At 42.2% G+C, this 18,579-nt stretch overlaps 1 protein-coding gene across 1 annotated transcript; it reads left to right on the top strand.

Moving 5' to 3' along the window:
- The first annotated feature begins 108 nt into the window (after positions 1–108).
- LOC108873726 (serine/threonine-protein kinase DCLK2) lies at positions 109–14,859 on the top strand. The gene is made up of 16 exons (XM_018662005.2): positions 109–1,089; positions 1,664–3,101; positions 6,827–7,215; positions 9,634–9,760; positions 9,975–10,106; positions 10,302–10,387; positions 10,651–10,723; positions 11,676–11,781; positions 12,020–12,077; positions 12,234–12,353; positions 12,460–12,606; positions 13,168–13,301; positions 13,485–13,562; positions 13,705–13,801; positions 14,000–14,080; positions 14,175–14,859. The coding sequence occupies exons 2-16, from the start codon at positions 2,666–2,668 to the stop codon at positions 14,298–14,300; spliced, it is 2,190 nt and encodes a 729-aa protein (XP_018517521.1). The 5' UTR covers positions 109–1,089; positions 1,664–2,665; the 3' UTR covers positions 14,301–14,859.
- The last annotated feature ends 3,720 nt before the right edge of the window (positions 14,860–18,579 follow it).

Genomic DNA, 18,579 nt, shown 5'->3' with positions numbered 1-18,579 from the left:
TTCTCTTCATCTGTGTTGTATGTTAATACATCACATGGTAGTAATATCATTCCAGTTCACACAAATCAAAAGCCATCATTTGGATTGTGAAATGAGGTATATGACCTGTATTTAACTATCGAACATGACACCGTAAACCTTTTAAAACCTGTTTTGGTGACAACTGTCAGTATGGTCACGCCAATTAAGCAAATATGAATAGTTGGACATTTTGAGAGATCTTCTTTACTGTCATGAGAGAGTTAGAAGAATTTTATCGTCTGAGCTTTAAAACATCAAAAACCAGAAAAATACTAATCACAGCTTCCTAATGTGCAAAGTCTTACAACAGTTTTGTCTCTTTGTGGTCGTTTTGCATCTTTTTGACTGTTTTAACAACAACAACAACAAACAACCAAAACCAACTGAGACTCTGGTCCAGGGGCCTCCTGAACCACTCGGGCCCCCATTCAGTAACCCATCTATTTACGGTATAAAATGGGAGTGGCAGTGAGGACTGTAACTCCTCCTGTGAGCGATATTTCATTACTAACCCTTCATCTTCACAGTCAGTGAAGGTTTCAGTAGAAATAACGCTGTTCTTCACGCTGTTTAAACGTGGCTGTGCTGTGTAATGATGGGCTTGAATATGTTGCCTGATGCAACAGTCAAGACAATAAAACTAAGTGAATCTGAATTTCAGAGAGAACCAGACAAAAGACTGAGCAGCGTGAGACGGTAGAGCGAGGTAGATAAAGAGCTGGAGAGAGAGAGGGAGAGAGGGAGGGACGTTGTCATCACGTACGGCTGAGGAGGGGAGGTGAGGGGAGGGGGTGTTCAGCCGGTCTCTCCTCCTCTCTGCTGCAGCGGCCATGCTGCTGTCCGCCGTCTGTCTCGGTGCATCCCGGTCCTCCGCCGGTGTAGCCTGCCCGCCGCCGCCGCTGCATCCCCGCATCCCGGGTTAGCGCACCGGCCTGGACCGGGGTCGGACTCAGTCGTAGCACGGACCCGCTCGACGATCCACGGGAACAGACCGGAACACGGCACCGGTGGTGGGGGGAGAAGAGGAGAAAGCCTCCATAGCAACAAACCGGTTTCACGGCATTATTGGTAGGTGCCTCCCTCTCAGTGTGTGTGTATGTGTGTGTGTTTGAATGGCGCTGTCAGCACAGCTTAGCAGTGTTGGGGCGGATAGATGGATAAAGTCAATTCGTTGACTGATGAAGAGAGAGACAAACACAGCACAGGTTTCACAATCATTTCATCTACACCCTCACATTTTGTTCTGGGCTTCAGATACATTTAATTTGACTGGAAATCAATGATTCCTCTCTGGCCTCGCAGGAAATTTAATTTCACTAAAATATGGTGACTATATTTCACCTGCAGCCTCTTTTGCATGTTTTATTTATCAGGAATTTCTACAGACTGTGCATGCAAACGCTAGGAGAGGCAGGGGTGATAATGATTTCCAAGCGAAAGCCCATTCTCTGTGGTACTGTGCTGAAAAATTCGTCCTTAATTAAACGCAGAGACTGACTGAATTCAGCATAAATCCTGATCCCTCTCTGCACCTGGAGAGATAACTGAAGGCTGACTGTGCTGGCTGCTGCATCTCAGGATGACAGGGAGATCTGTCAGTAAACCATGTGATTCTCATCTCTTTTCTTTCTTTTTTGGTCAGCGATGGAGGGATGTTAAGGACGCCAAGTGTGACCGGGACAAACCCCCCCCAAATGAACCGGATTACAAGGACGACACCCCAGCTGGTCCGCTAAGACTCATCGTGCTTGTACCAGGTCTACAGGACAGTGTACTAGGTTTAAAGCCAGGACAGTGAGGTTACAGCTGGGTTACTGAGACTGCAAGAAGGTTACTGTGAGGACTCGATCGGCCAAATCACAGAGCAGAGGGTTGACCTTTGTCGGGAAAACTGTGGAACAGACTGGCTGAGCTTGAAATGAGGTGCAGGGAAACCTCTGTCCAATTGCATACACTGGGACTCAATTACTTTAAATGAGGTTTAGTTCTACTAACATGATTAGTGTGCATCTAGATTGTATATTTCTGGTTTAGAACATCTACTGAATACCTGAATTTTAGGTTTCTATTAGTAGGGAAGGGACTGTTTTGAGTTCTGACAGTACCACTTTAGCTGTGTTCGTTGTTAAAAATGAAGTCTGAGTAGCATACTGCTGGATTTAAACAGGATTACCTGATCTAGAGATAATCTGTCATCTTTTTTTGGAATTGTACCTGGATTACAAAGATTTAAGTCAATTTAATTGACTACATCCAGGACAAGAAGCAGGTAACCAAAAAACAAAGTCAAGTTTCTGGGTCTACCCCATCTTCTTACTGGTTCTTCAGTTGGGATTGTGCCTGAATTTTGACACTCCAGGAGTACGACATCAAAAAGCCTAATAGTTCTACATCACTCTTTTGGGATTACAAAAATATCCCGGTACTAGAAAAAATACTTGTCACTGGTTCTACAAAGAAGTCGCCAAGCTTACAACCAATTTTACTGGGACTACACAGCAAGTTCTTAAAACTAGAGTCAAGTTATTCTCGCTGTGACAAGCAGTGATTTCAACAAACCTGATAAAAGTCACATTTACCGCTGTTGGAAGATGAATCTTATGTAGCAGGGACTCTGTTGGACACTACTGGACCAGTATTCACCATGTCTCTGAGTAAGACCCTTGAGCTGGAGCACTTTGACGAACGCGACAAGGTTCGCCGGGGACGCTCCACCCGGGCCAAGAGAGATGACTCCACAAGCAGTGCTGGCGGTGGGGGGTCTGGGCCCAGCTCCAGGGGCAGCAGCCTGGTTCCCAGCCCTGCCCACAGCGCCAACTGCAGCTACTACCGGACCCGAACCCTGCAGGCGCTCACTTCAGAGAAACGAGCCAAAAAGGTCAGGTTCTACCGCAACGGAGACCGGTACTTCAAGGGTCTTGTGTACGCTGTTTCCAGTGATCGGTTTCGTTCCTATGATGCACTGTTGATGGAGCTGACGCGCTCGTTGGCGGATAACCTCCATCTGCCACAAGGGGTGCGCACGATCTACACCATAGATGGCAGCAAGAAGATCACAAGTATGGACGAGCTGGTGGAGGGTAAGACTCACAACTCTCTCTCATGTCTGACTCAAAGAAATTGTTCTGTTTTTAGGGGAAATACTAGGTTCTGCACCCATGTCAGGATATTCAGTCAACTCAGAGTCTGCATTTCAGGCAGATGCTTCAACTCATTGTGCTGCCAGAATGAGTTGACCGAGGGTTGGCTCGACTGACTCAGTGTTGTTTAGGGGGCAGTGCTTCCATGCTGCTTCCATGCTGCCAGTTAGATGAGAGGATTGATACCACTCTCTGTATCTGTATGCAAAACATAAAACTACAGCTAGCTGGAGGTCATCTACTGGCCACAAAACCACAAGTCTCATCTTTCTTATTTAGGGAATAACCATACTTCCCCAAAAACTCCAAATATTCCTTCCAAATATCTCCAATGCAGTGACGGCACACACTGGGCAGAAAACTGCTTACGAAATATGTTTTAATGCAAAATAAATGCACAACATTTTTTACTAGCTCTCCACACTGACCATGTCTGATGAGCTTGCAAGATTCATAGTCACTGTGGTTAATAGGAAATGTCTGAAGCTGATCATTAGGATCGGGATTAAGCCTGATTCCGGCATTTTTTAATAGACTGGCATTAGTTTTATAAAGCCCAATCTATTTCTGATATCTTTTTTTTATAACCATCTGAGTTCCTAATATATACCCATTACCATGAGTAAGACAGTTTATTGTGGATTAAAAGCCAAAATAGCTCATCACATTCTTTTTTTATGACAGGAGAAAACACATTATTCCCTTGTCTCTGCTGCCGGCAAGACTGTTTCCCATTGATGTCACTCTACACAAATTATCTCTCATACATATAAATGGACTTCTGATCTACTGTAACATTACGTAAGAGTCAATTATCAGTCTGTCACTTCCTTCATCGATCGGTGTGTCAACTGACTTGTCCTCCTTAAACTTCCTCACTGGTTCTTTCCTCTCTGTCTGTCTTTGCTTTGCAAGCACACTTGAATTATTTATTTCTGTGTACATCAACAGCAGGATAATTAGTGCTTAATCAATACAGAGACGTCTTAAACACTAAACAGCAACCAAACCATCCGACCGACCAGCAGCTACACAGTTTATGGTCACAAATGTGAAGAAAAAAGGCTTTTCTACCTCATCAGCTAATGTTCCAGGACATAATAAATCCCAAAAAACCTCCACCCAGTTAAATCCAGAGGGGTTGGAGAACAAATCAACTTTTAAATCACCAATCTTCCACATCTAAACATACCCCCAGACAATTGTATTTCTTTAAAATCAAACAACATCTCTGACCTCCAGTCCGTCTGCTCTTCCTCTGTTGTCTGAAGTCATTTAGCCTGAAACAGGCCAGTGGCTGAGTAACATCACTTATCATCAGTATTGATGTGTGACTAGTTGTAATGTCCACTAATGAGTGTTAGTGCCAGGAAGCTGCTCAGCCAGAGATGCACTAAAAGACAGATGCATCACTCTTAAGCGCTCGGTGGAATGAACAAACGACAAACAGAGCTGCCCGTGACGTCCTAAAGCTACGAGTCGAAAGTCGGAAACTCGTCATTCACGACTTCTTTGTTCATTTTAGCTGCACAAGTGGAAAAAACATGGAAGCTCACAGTAGAGTAGTGAGTTTTGTTTGACTTAAACCAACCAATAGTAACAGACTGACGTGACAGTGAAATATGTTCTGCAGAGTATTGAACTTTTAAGTGTTTTAAAACTAATATTTATCTTGTGGGCAGCTGGGACAGGAACTGGGACTTGAGATATCATACCTGTACTTTTGAGTAGGAAGTCCAGTTTCTAGGCCTCTGTTTTGCTTTTTTTTGGTCAGAAAATCTTGAAAGGTGAGGTCTTTATATGTCTTTGTTTGTCTGTAATGGTCCAACACCCAAAGATAATCAATTCTCAGTGATAAAAAACAGAAAAACAGACATTTTAGAAATTGAAACCCACAAATTTAAGTTCATTTTCTGATCATCTAACTGATTAAAACATGAATCATTTAAGCACTAAATATTAGAGGATGTTAATAGCAGCTCAGGTTTAAGCAGCTCTGAAACAGGGTGTAGAAATAACAGATATAAAATATTAAAATGTTGCACAAACAAATCATAAATATCTGTCCTGTCGTGGCCTTTGGCAGGAGCTGAACCTGGAACCTCTGACAGACAGGGAGGTGTTTTGTGTTTAGTCAGTCAGGTATTTGAATAAAAACCCAGAGCAATCCTGTCCAGCTGGTTTGAATTGCAAAGCGAAAGTCAGCACATGGCGAGACAAGGTCAAACACAAATACCTGGAGAGAGAGAGACAGAGAGATGCAGAGTGTGTGAATAGGGATAAAATAGAAAGAAGGAAAGGTGTGTTTTTGACAGATACAGTAGAAGACATGTTTGTGTGTGTGTAAAAAAATAGGGAGAAAGGTGTGTGTTAGATCAGTGAGCTCTGCCACGAGATATAGAAAGGTAGAGAGAGGGATAGTCAGACTGAAGGAGAGAGACAGTAGAAGGTTTTAACCATATAAGGTAAAACAGGAGAGTGGCTGTAGGCGACTGCACATGTGAGAGGCTGCAGTTTAATTTATTAAACAGCAATTATGCAACAATTATTTGATTAATCAGTTAATCGATTGACAGAAGTAATTTCAGTAATTTTTCCAGCGTCTTAGATTTGAGGATTTGGTGCTTTTCCTTGTCACACACGATTTAAATTTTGATTATGGACTGTTGCTAAAATAGAAACCAAGACATTAGACGACTTTATATTGTTCTGACAAAAAAATGAATCAGTTAAAGGACCAAGTGTGGAGGATTTAGTGACATCTAGTGGTGAGGTCGCAGATTGCAGCAAAGTGAATACCCCTCCCCTCACTGCTCCCTTTCCAAGTGTGTTGGAGAACCATTGGTGACCTTAAGGTACTGTAGAGAGACGTGGCAAGCTAAGCTAACGAGCTAAAAAACAAAACAGTGCTAACTTAGCATAAAATAAAAAGTCTGCTCTTATATTTTAGAGCAGTAGCAGTAAATAGCTCTGACTGTCAGCTGGTGAGGACGCTGACTCTTTCCTGAGCGACATGCTGTTCGGTTTTCAACCTCACGTTAGCAGCAGAGTGTGCAGCTTAGAGAGGGAGACAGAGTGAAGCTGACATCTGACATCTGCTGTCACCTTCACTCCATCCACTGTCAATGAACACGGCTCATGTTACACCACCTCATTTGACTGCAGTCATCATCCAGCAACCTTTGACCCTGAACTCAACTCTTAGAAAAGGATACAGCCATAACATCACTCATGTTTTTAATTAGTAGAGTCTTCTTAGTGATGTGTTTAAGGACACTAAAAGATTTTAAGGACCATGGCCATAAAGCAGTGCATATTTGAACAGTGAATTAAAACTGTTGGGAAGATAAATTAAAAGGATGTCCTTGAAGGCACCATTTCTTAAATGGTGAAGATTAAACTGAATTATTTTAAATTAACGTTGTAAATTAAAGCTCTTTTGGGTATTTTTAAAATTCACTATTAAGCTTTTTACAGTATTCTCTTGGATACGCAGCTTAATGTAACTTTTCCTTCACTTTTGTCTCTCGGTCCCAGATACCTATTCAGTTGCCCTTTCCAGTTTTCTTCCATAGTTTTTTCCCATTGAAAGGTTTTGTAAACTTGGGTTATATAAATAAAATGAACTTGATTCAACTTGTTTTTCCTACCCTGTCTTTGCCCAGGTGAGTGCTATGTTTGCGCCTCCAACGAGCCTTACCGAAAGGTCGACTACACCAAGATCTCCATCCCAAGCTGGAAGCCCGGAGCAGGCGCCGGGACCGGCGCGGCGAGCTCGACCCGGTCCACCACGGTGTCCACCGGCGTGTCAGCGAGCACCGGCGCTACCTCCAAAGATCGTCCCGAAGGTCGAGAGGGCAGGGAGAGCAAAGACTTCATCAAGCCCAAGCTGGTGACGGTGATCAGGAGCGGCGTGAAGCCTCGCAAGGCCGTGAGGATCCTGCTGAACAAAAAGACAGCGCACTCCTTTGAACAAGTGCTGGCCGACATCACAGAGGCCATCAAGCTGGACTCTGGGGCTGTGAAGAGGCTGTACACACTGGATGGAAAACAGGTGAGATGACGTTAGATGATTGTTTTAGTCTTGGACAGAAACAATGAAAATAGATTTTTAGTCACCAAAGTTCTGAATATTTTGTCTTACCTGCCAGGTAACATCATGTATAACACTTTTAGCTCAACAACTCAACATAGGCAAGTGTCAGTTTTAGCAAAAACATAATGAACTTAAATCCATTAATTTTTATTTAAATGGTTAATTCGTCCATCAGTTTTCTGCTGTGTATCTAGGTCTAGATCTTACTCTTTAATAAAAAGGTCTGACTCTGTAAGAATCCTAGTGTCAGACACTTAGAATAACAATCTGGAGCCTGTCAGTTGCAAAAACAACAACTTTAGTGGACGTCTTTTTAGGTGGACAGTTGCTAATTGGATTGCAGCAGCCGTTCGCGATGGATTTTTGTCCCTATCATTCATTTACATTCAGAAACATGGGAAGACAAGGCCTAGGTTCAAGTTATCCTTTACATATCCAGATTGATTATGTTTAAACAAGCATCTTTAAGTTGTAATTTTCAGTCTGAAGTGTTGTGACAGTGAGTTCAGTCTCTTTGAAGCTTTAATATTTGGTGCTTTCAGCTAAATGTGGTTTGTGTTTAAAGCCCTGGAACTGCAACAGTCAGCCAAAGTAAATTTTTTTTGCCCTTCGTTGTGTCGAACAGACTCTGAATTTGCCATGATCCTCTCAGAAACTCTTTTGTGCGCTTGCATTGAGTTAAGGACTGCGGATTTAAACTTATCACACGTTCGGTGGCGGCGGGGGCTATTTTTACCACACACACACTCTTTGAAGTAACAGATAAGAGCGTCAGGCTCTGACACAATGACAGCGGAGAGCAGACGAAAAGCAGAGACAGCAGAGGGCTTGTCGGGGCGCCGGTGCGACTGAAGGAGTGTTGTCGTACTGAGCGAAACTCAGATTTAAACACACATCACACACATTTACTCAGATTATCCAGTAAGCACAAAACTGTTTGCTTTTGCTCAGATGTTGTAACAGCATTGGCTGTAAGAAAATAAAAGCAATGTAGGAATATGCTGCCTTCAAAATAAAAGCATCCATCACAGCTTTTGATGTTGTAATAAATAATATTTCGACACATGGTTTTCACCAACAACAGAAACACAGATTAGATCATTTCTTAATGAAGGGCTTTTATTTTGAAGGCAGCGAGTCATAACGAGGGCTTTTATTCTGTCTCCCTCAGACGGCTTCACTCTTTTCAGACTCAGTCAGACTGAATGAAACAAGGCCGGAGAGTGTGTGTGTGTGTGTGTGTGTGTGTGTGTGTGTGTGTGTGTGTGTGTGTGTGTGTGTGTGTGTGTGTGTCCTCCCTCTGTCCTTTCAGTTTGTGCAGCCACTTCAAGCAGTGGGACAGAAACCCCATCACACACATACAGACACACACAGTGCACACATTTACACACTGATACTGCAGCGCAGTTACCACGGCAACCAGTCATCCAGTAACAACCCCTTTTTCTCCACACACACACAGACACACACACACACATTTGTGATTGTGTGGTTCTGGAGGCGTCGAGCGAAAAGTAAAACATGGTGGTGGAGGAGGAGGAGCGAGAGGTAAAGTCGAGGACAAAAGGAGGGAGGGGGGAGGAAAGCAGGAAGGAAGGAGGGAAGGAGGGAAGGAGGGATGGAGGGATGGATCCAGGAGGAAAAAAAGAACAGGGAAGAAGAAGAAGAATGAATGAATTAAAAAGGGAAGGAAGTTTGAAGTTAGACAAAGACACACACTTGTATGTGTGTTTGTGTTGAAGCCGGTTTCTCCCTGGAAACTGTGCAGCTTTAAAATTCCTTGGCAGCACCGCACCGCCTCGCTCTGTCTGCATTAAAGGAGCAGTTCAACATTTTGGGAAATATACTTTTACACTTTCTTACCAAGAATTAGATCATAACTTATGGTTCTGCTAAAAAACAAGATGGTGGTCAGCTCTGTGCTTCCTGTGAGAAGTTTCTGTGTCGCTGAGTTTCTAGGAGCTGATGTTCAGCGAGGACTTTCACTGTTTGACTTTCCTGATGTGACCAGAGCCTGAACTGAACTCTCTCTGTTTAATCCGTCCACACCTCCGCTCATCCATCTTTTCTTCACCTGTTCATCTCCTCTCCCTCTCTCTCCTCCCTCTCTTCTCTCTCTCTGCCTAAATCTGGGACATTAATGTGCAATTTGTATTTAATCCTCAAGACAGTTCTTAGACAGCAGCACAGTGTGTGTTTCTGTGTGTGTGTGTGTGTGTGTGTGTGTGTGTGTGTGTAGCATTGGCAGCAGCAAACATGATTTGAATATTCCCAGCTGTCGTCTGCTTAGTCACACACACACACTCACATGTACGTCAATGCAGTGTTTACAAAAGTTTGACAAATCAATGTGTGTGTGTGTGTGTGTGTGTGTAGTTGACTTGTCTGCAGGATTTCTTCGGCGATGACGATGTGTTCATGGCGTGCGGGCCGGAGAAGTTTCGCTACGCTCAGGACGACTTTGTGCTCACACACAGCAGCAAAACACCGGCTTTTGTTAATGGTGAGACACACACACAGACAGACACACACTTTCATACTTTCAGGGCTGCAACCACTGATTATTCTCATTGATTATTTTCTTGATTGATAGTTTGGTCTATAAAACATCAGGAAATCGTCTTGTTTTGTTCGACCAAACGTCCAAAACCCCAAAATATTCAGTTTACTAAAATATACAACAATCAAAAACAACAGCTGTCCTCTTGTCTCTGCAGAGTGCAGAGCCAAAGCATCTCGTTCTGCTGCCCCTCAGAAAACTACAACTCCCAAGACTCCCAGCGGCTCCGGGTTTTCCTCCTCTAAGACTCCACCCAAAGGCCCATCCAGAACAAAGTCTCCTGGCCCAGGTGAGAACCAACAGGAAACCAGAAATTGTTCTCCTAGCTGCATGTGCTATATCTGCTTAAAAGTATATTATCTGCAGTGCCTTGCTGAAGGGAACTGCTGAAGACCTTTCAACTCTTTCTAATCAACAAATATAATCAGATTAAACATTTCTGATTATTTTGACCAATCACGTGGCTCTTTTCTCTTGTCTGTAGCTACTGAGGGTTCAGGATCACTGGCTGGGAGGTCATCCAGGTCCAGCGCCTCCCCCACCAGCCCTGGGACTCGACGCAGCCTCAAGGTCAGATTGATTAACTAATTGACTGATTTGGGTCATGATCAGTTGGTGTTAACAGTTGTCTAAATATGACATTTTTCAGCTGAGTCAGACCTTAACAGTTTTCTGTTTTTCAGAATGTATTTATATCTCTTCGTCACTTGACTCCTGAGCCGCTTTGTCATTTTCTTCACATCTTGAATCAGATCATCTTTCTTTTCTCTTTCCATTTTTGTCGATTTCCACTTTTTCACCCCTCACTTCTGCCTCCTCCCTTTTCTCTCCAGATCTCTCCTCGTCGTGCCTCCTCCACTGATGTTAACGGCGAGGCCGAGCAGCCAGATGACGCCACTGTTGAAGGTGTTTAACTCTAACCCTTTGTTTGAAAGCCAGTGTTACAGGTTCAGGTCAAAGAAGCTCAGAAATAAAATTTCAGATTCAGATTCATTTGGATTAAATCTGTCTCTTGTAGAGATTATAATACGAAAGGTTTTCAAAACATTATTTCATTTGCAAATGATACAAATTTATTTTGGTCTGTTATGAATCTGAAACAACTTTTGGATGCTGTAGGATGAGTTTGTTGGATTTTAAAGGTGCTACATCCAAGTTTTTTAACGGTCTGTTGTTTTTGTAATCAATTTACAGACCAAGATGAATTTAAGTTTCAGTTTAAAATGACCTCTAGTCCAAGCAAAGACTTAAAAAGCCTTAAGCCTTAATACACCCAACAGCGTGGATCTGTAGAGAAAGGTTTTGAGGTGATGAGTTTGAGGTCAGGACATTTTTAAAGCAATACTGCCTCATGCAACTTTCCCAAAGCCTGTATAACCCTGTAGTTCATAGTGTTTGACAACTACTTGAAAGTTTGGAGGCTTTGGGTTTTTAGATTAAGTATCTAAGGGAATTTTTAAAAACAGCATCTCGAGAAAAGACTGAAGAAGCCTTAAAAAAGCCTCTGCAGCAGTATGAGCCAGTGGCAGCTTGAAAGCCTTGAGCCTCTGGCATCAAGGGTTAGTCCCAGTTTACGCTCCGAAGGGTCCCAGGAGAGTTTTAAAGTCAAGACAGCAAATAAATATTGAAAACCTCTGGAGCAGTAAAGGTTCAGTGGTTCAAAGTGTGTAAAGGTGACAGTAGACCTTTGAGTTTCTGGGTTCAAGTTGCAGTAAGAGCAAATATTCAAAGCTTAGGAAAGTTGTCAAACTCTGAAACTTACAGAGCTGTTTGGTTTTGCATTCAAACTCAAGTAAATCAGTGAAATTTCAAAGTTAAGGTCCAGAACAAAGACGAAAACCTCTTTTTCTTCCCACAGTGAACGGTAATCGATCTGTTTCTTCCTCCATCATCAATGAGAAGTACAAAGTTGGTAAAGTGATCGGAGATGGAAACTTTGCTGTGGTGAAGGAGTGTGTGGAGAGGTAAGGATCATCGCAAAAATACAGCTTAAGGCATAAAAATGACGATTAGAAACACCATGGCTGAAGCCATTATGTTTTTGGGTTGTCCTTCATCCCATTCTCTCAAACATGATATCTCAGTTGATATCTCAACGCCTCGAGAGAATTTCTTCAATTTCTGCACCATGTACCCTTGGAAAATCCAAATTTTGTCAAGATTGGCCTACTGTACAAGTTTCTGTTGTGCTTTCATTGACAGGGCGACAGGGCAGGAATATGCCCTGAAGATCATTGACAAAGCTCGCTGCTGTGGGAAGGTAACACTGATTTATAGCATTCATACTCCTGCATTAGCCCAAATAAACATAAGGGGTTGTGAGTTGGACAGGATAGGACAGAGGGAAAAAGAATGAAATACTGGATATTTTCACAGTTTCAAGCCTCTGATGGTTTCACGTTTTGTGTGTGAACAGGAGCATCTGATAGAAAACGAGGTGGCAGTGCTGCGGAGGGTTCGACATCCAAGCATCATCCAGTTAATTGAGGTGGATGAAACGCCCTCTCAGCTGTTCCTGGTTATGGAGCTTGTCAAGGTGCTTTATCTTCTATCTTCCTCTAGTTTTCTTCTTTCTGTTTGTGTATCTTATTTGTAGAAATATTCAAAGCGTGTTACTATTTTCATACCTCTGCCTCCTTCAGGGCGGCGACCTGTTCGATGCCATCACCTCCTCCACAAAGTACAGCGAGCGTGACGCCAGTGCCATGGTGTTCAACCTGGCTGGAGCCATCAAATACCTGCACCGAATGAACATCGTCCACCGAGACATCAAACCAGAGAACCTGCTGGTAAACACACAAATTCACACACTAGCTGTGCTTTGTGTATAGTGAAATTTACTCAAACGTAGAGGTGGGGATGAATTAAAGGAAAAGAAACCTTAGTGTATTAACAATGTCATGTTCCACCATAAGCCTCCGGAGCATCCTCCAAAGCGTTCTTCCAAAGGAAATTGTAAAGGACCACTCCAACTTCCAAAAGCATCCTTAAAAATTCCCAGAGGAGCTGTAGAACTTCCTCAGTTGTCACTACAACCTCCTAACATCCCCCTGAGTCTCCTAAAACATCCACAGAACCACTTGAACCTTCTGAGCAAGCCCTAGAACAACCTAAAGGACCCCTAGAACCTTCCAATTGATCACTAAAACATCCTAAACGATCCAGAGAACCTCCTCATAAACCACTAGAGCCTTGTAAATGAACCCTAGAACCGTTTGAAGTATCTAGAGATGCTTTTAAATTCACAGCAGTTTTTATTCTTGGCAAAGGCAGCATTAAGGTCAAATAGAAATTAAACCTGAGTGGTAATTATTTCTTCAGGTGTTTAAGGATGTGTTTGTGTTCTGCAGGTGTGTGAGTATCCAGATGGCACAAAGTCCCTGAAGCTGGGTGATTTTGGTTTGGCGACAGTAGTGGAGGGACCACTGTACACTGTTTGCGGAACGCCGACATATGTTGCCCCGGAGATCATTGCAGAGACCGGGTGAGATAATGAAGTTTATGGTCAGGATTTATTCACTAAATATATTCATATGTATGCTTATATACCTGCTATGATCAAGTTTTATTCATTGCCGCTGAATAAATTCTGATTAGCTGGCAGTAGTATTATAGTATTGTAGTACTGTCACGAATACTAACCTGTTCTTTGTGTGCGTTTGTATAGTTATGGTCTTAAGGTGGATATCTGGGCAGCAGGAGTGATCACCTATATTCTGCTATGTGGATTCCCTCCATTTAGAAGGTCAGTGTCTGACTGTGTGTTCATCTAGTCACATATTTGTTCAGTTTCACTATCCTCTATTCTACTAGTTTAACTATTACCCGTGTTTTATGCAACTGATGGATAAATACCTCATTCAATTATTTTTTCTTCTCTTCCTCAGTGAGAATAATGTCCAGGAGGAGTTGTTTGATCAGATCCTGAGAGGGAAGCTGGAATTTCCATCTCCAGACTGGGACACCATCAGCCTGCCTGCAAAGGTACAGATATTATCAACAGTAAATATGTTGTCAGATGGAGTGTTCACATGCTGAGAACAAAGTCCAACCTCAAGGTCTTCCAGTCAGCTTAAAAACAATAGATAATTTGCACCAGGCATCTTTCGCAATAGGTTCAGTACTATGATAGTTCAGACAGTTTAATGCAGACTGTTAACTGTCACATGACCTGTTCCTCAGATGCTGATAAGTCAGATGCTGCAGGTGAACGTGGATGCTCGTTTCACTGCCGAGGAGGTCTTAGCTCACCCCTGGGTGACGGTAAGAGCATGATACACAAATACCTTAACCTCAAGTCCAACGTCCACATTGAAATAACCTGTAACTATTTTAACTGAGGTCTGTTTTCTTTTAGGATGAACCTCCGATTGACTCCAACACTGTGAGCAGCACTGAAGACCAGACCAGTGGAGATACACTGGAACCAGAACAGGAATCACCAATACTGGAAACCAAACAAGTCCCCTCACCCCTGGTCTAAAATACATCCCTTCTCATCACAGAGAAACTGAACATAGCACTCTTTGTTTGACCATCGGAAACCCAGAATGTTTCCCCACTCCCTGATGGCCTCCCTGTTTTTTTGTTTGTTTTTTTCAGTGAAAACTAAATGAATAATGAATTCCCTCACTGCCAGTCCAGCACACATCCTGCTTTATCTTTTGGACTCCAAATGATTTTGAAGTCCACCACCATCCAGTCTGGGATAGGACATGTTTCACCTGCTGGAAACCAAATGAGCTCCTTCAAATCTGATCTAGAACACATCATGTTTTCTCTACTGGACACCAAACAAGTGCCCTCACCACCAGTAATGCTCCATTTCATCTTCTGGAAACTGAACAGAACATAGCTCATTTGACCTACTGAAAGCTTCCCCACCCCTGCCTCCCCTACTGAAAACCAAGTAAGTTCTGTTGCTTCTTCTGGAGACCAAACCAGTTCCTTCAGATCCAAACAAGATCTGCTACAGAAAACCAAACAAGTTCACTCACCTCTGGTCCAGAGTACATCCAATATCTTTTTCTGAAAACCAAACAAGTTCCGATCTCTGGCTAGACCACACCATATTCTTCTACTGGAAACCAAACAAGTTCCCTCACCCGTGGTCTAGAACGTGTCCCTTTTTCAAATGGAAACCAAACATGCTCCCTTGCCTCCAGTCTAGAATCATTTTGTTGCTTTAACTCAACACCAAACAAATTTCCCTCTCCCTGGTACCAGTTCACCTGCTAGAAGCTGAACAGGTTTTTTCACCTCTGGTCTAAGATACATGCCATTTGCTCCACTGGAAACAGATCAAGTGTATTAGTTCCAATTTCTTTAACTGTCCTCAGCTCTGGTCTAGAACAGCATTTAATCTACTCAAGTTGTTCACAAGTCCTGTCTCTGCTGCTGTACTGGAAAGTATTTACATCCTCTTTGAGCTCCATTGAACCTCTATCAAATGTCCATTTTGCTCCGTAAGTTTGTTTTGGCTAGACACTATTGAAGTCACCTCGCTGCTGCTTGAAGGACATATACCATATCAACACTGGAACACCATGAAGGTGCTACTGGACTGTTTCACCACCCAGTGTCTCATGGGACTGGACCATTACCACTGGTCTGGATGACATTTAACTCAGAGGCTCTGAAAAAAGTCCTCAACCCATTTTCAAAGGGATATACACAACTGAGTCATTTATTAACACTCCCTCTGGTTAAGGGATTATTTTCTCGGTAGTCCCTGCCTCTTGGCGACCAGGATGTCTTCCATTTATTCTGGGAAACGTCCCATTTCTCCTGCCTTTACCCTCCAGCTCTCCTTCTGCTGGCCTGAAGGACGTTTCTCACTTCTTTTACTTGGCGCCCACCAGTCCAAGGAGATATTTGAGTACTGTGCCTGTTTACGCTGCTGATGAATTCCTCTTAATATCCTAAATCTCTGCCCTTTCATTCACAAGTTCAACTTCTCAACACCTAGCACTTGTTATTTACTGTATTGACCCATAAGGCTCATTGTTTTCAGGTTTACAGATTTTCACTAAAATTGACTTTAGAATTTACAGTTTACAGTAAACAATGTCATACTGTCATGATCAAACCAAAAGAAAATGAACAGAAAATTAAAACGGTGCAAATGGAGGCTTAACAACAGATCAACTGCCTTACATCTAATAAAACCCATTTTCCACTTGAATTTCAGTTCAAACCAGAATATCACCTTCAACTGTATAACAAAAAAGAGTTGACCATTTAATTTTAGAAAAATAAAACACAAAACAATGAGCCTTCTCCACATACACTCAGTGTCCTCTTTCACATCAATGAAGGACACCTTCTACCACCCGAATCCCGTCCTTCACCTGTTCCCCAGGCTTCGTACTGTATCTCAAATTAACTTTTTAACCTCACTATTTCAAAAACAGCTTCAACAACCTTTTGAGGTTCCTACCTGCAGTATGACTGAGCTAAAGGGCATGTTCAGTCCAAACTATGACCTCCCACCTGCAGTTTACGGAGGAAAAAATATGTTGTAAATACTGTAAATATCTCTGTCTGTTGGTGTCTGTCTGTGTGAGTCAGTTGTGAAGTAGGGAAACAGTAGCAGTTCGAAAAAAACAAAAATAAAAACTATGATCAAAAGAAATAATCTCATCATAGACATGATGTGTCAGCACCCTGAAAAAACCTTGTTTTTCCCAAAGAGACACTGTAACTTGAATTAAAAAAAAAAAAAGATTTTCCACATTGATATGGAAACATTTTCACAATGTAAGATGTATTTTCAATAGTTAGTTACTGATTCAAATAGAAAACAGGCAGAAAAAAGAGCAAGATTCAAGGTTTCTGAAGAGTGTTGATGAATTGTAATGAAAGAGGTCTTACCCTAAAGTTGACAGAGACAGATCTGGTAGCAACAAAGAACTGGACGGTGACGGACCTCTTTCTTTACATGGTCATGTGTCTGTGAGAGGTGACATAGTGGGTCATCCACCAATCATATCGCTCCATCCACACATCCATCATGCTGTCTGTTGATATTACTGGTTATTAGAGTCGCTAAGGGTGAAGAAAAGGTGTGTATGTGTAAATAAGTGTGAGTGAGAGTATCTGATTTCCACACTGTAATGTTTTAACTTCAAATCATGTAGAAATGCATGGAAGGAAAGTACAAGATTCAGTATGTGCATTTTGTGTGTGTGTGTGTGTCTGCATTAAGGGATGGGGGTCACTTTTTTAAAAACTTGAAGCGAAGTGTCAGTCGTCATCTGGATAAATGCGTTGACCTGATGCAGTGTTATGACCTTACCACGACCTTTCCATGGCCTTTACCTTTGGCCAAATACCACTGATTAAGGATTTGGCAGGATGCGCTGCTGAAGCCGTTTTGCAGAGCGTTTGAGGTTTACATGACTACTGCGACTGTGGGAACTTCAACAACATTTGAAGCTAAAAAGACTAAATGCATTCTGACACTTAAAGACACTGCTGTTTAAAGATGCTATATGTAACTTTTTACTATTGCTACATAGCTAAGACAAGAGGTCAGACTACATCCAATATAATAATAATACCAAAACTGGTTTAAGGTAATTTATAAAGTATTATCTTTCCACAGTCTGACCACCAGTGTACGTTTTCAATCGTTAAATGTCTCTCTAGCCTTGGAATGTAAGTCCAGTATCAGGCCATAATGCAGAACACTGACATTTGACATTAAGAAACAAGTCATATTAAAGTCTCAGTACTAACACTACTCACTAACACTGATGAAGTATTTAATATGTGATAACAACCTAGCTCTACTCAGTTCTTCACTACTGAATGACCTTCATGAAGAACGTAGCTGCAGCCAAACTCTCTTAATCAGTGGCTTGGCCTTTGACCTTCTATGCCTGCTATGAACCCAGTAGTCTTAATTCTTTTCTCTTTGCTTTATACCAAACCAAAAGGAGCCTTGTGTTGATACTGTTAGTAGTGCAGCCACACCTGGGTCAACAAGCTGCTGAAATCTTCTCAGTTTGTTTTATTTTGTGTCGATGTGACAGTGAACTGCTCTCTTTCATCTAAAGGCCCACTTATGCTTACATATGAAAATAGACACACCCATCTCAAATAATGTAATGTTGCTGCCCATACGCTTCCAAGCATCCTTTATGTTGGCATGGATATTATGCAATACATCCAGTAGAGGGCAGCTCTGAGTCAAAAGTCTCTGACAACAACAAACGGCTCTTAGGAAAAAAAATGTCTTCGTCTAGTCCTATAGTTGGGTTTCGCTTGATGTTTTTCACTGCATTCACTTTCCAGGAAAAAGACGTTCCTCTTATCATCCAGGTTGTCAGCGTTTTAACATTAAGATACAAATCTTCTAATTCCCTCATACTATGACTTCATTAGGACTTGAATGCAGCTTTAACTAAGCATTTCAGAGACAGTCCATCTGGTTCCACTGTCTGAGCACAGACTCAAAGTAACTGAGTAGATTTCAGTGTTTTGACCCAGGGTGGCTGCAGTTATTAGGCCCTTAGTGTGTGTTTTTAGCAAATGCAGTGTGTGTGTGTGTGTGTGTGTGTGTGTGTGTGATCATTTCACATCATGCCTCATTTTAAACAGAAACTGATTTTTCTTTTTTAGTGCCGTAGACAAATTAGGATTTTGATCCAAACTGGGCTGGTTTTCCTAAATGGAATCTCTGAGTCTGTGGTTGATTTATGTTCAGTTCAATCAGCTAAAGTATACGAACAACTTAAGTACAAAGGTTCTTAGATTAT

Source organism: Lates calcarifer, linkage group LG14 (genome assembly GCF_001640805.2).
Source record: "Lates calcarifer isolate ASB-BC8 linkage group LG14, TLL_Latcal_v3, whole genome shotgun sequence".
Classification (NCBI taxonomy): Eukaryota; Metazoa; Chordata; class Actinopteri; family Centropomidae; genus Lates; species Lates calcarifer.
This window is presented reverse-complemented; position numbering and strand designations above follow the sequence as displayed.

What these genes read in the sequence shown, in the direction of transcription:
- LOC108873726 (XM_018662005.2), top strand. Translation starts at nt 2,666, where the DNA reads ATGTCTCTGAGTAAGACCCTTGAGCTGGAGCACTTTGACGAACGCGAC. An exon ending in GGATTCCCTCCATTTAGAAG is followed by an intron (nt 13,563 to 13,704) that starts GTCAGTGTCTGA and finishes TCTCTTCCTCAG; the next exon opens with TGAGAATAATGTCCAGGAGG. An exon ending in CCATCAGCCTGCCTGCAAAG is followed by an intron (nt 13,802 to 13,999) that starts GTACAGATATTA and finishes CCTGTTCCTCAG; the next exon opens with ATGCTGATAAGTCAGATGCT.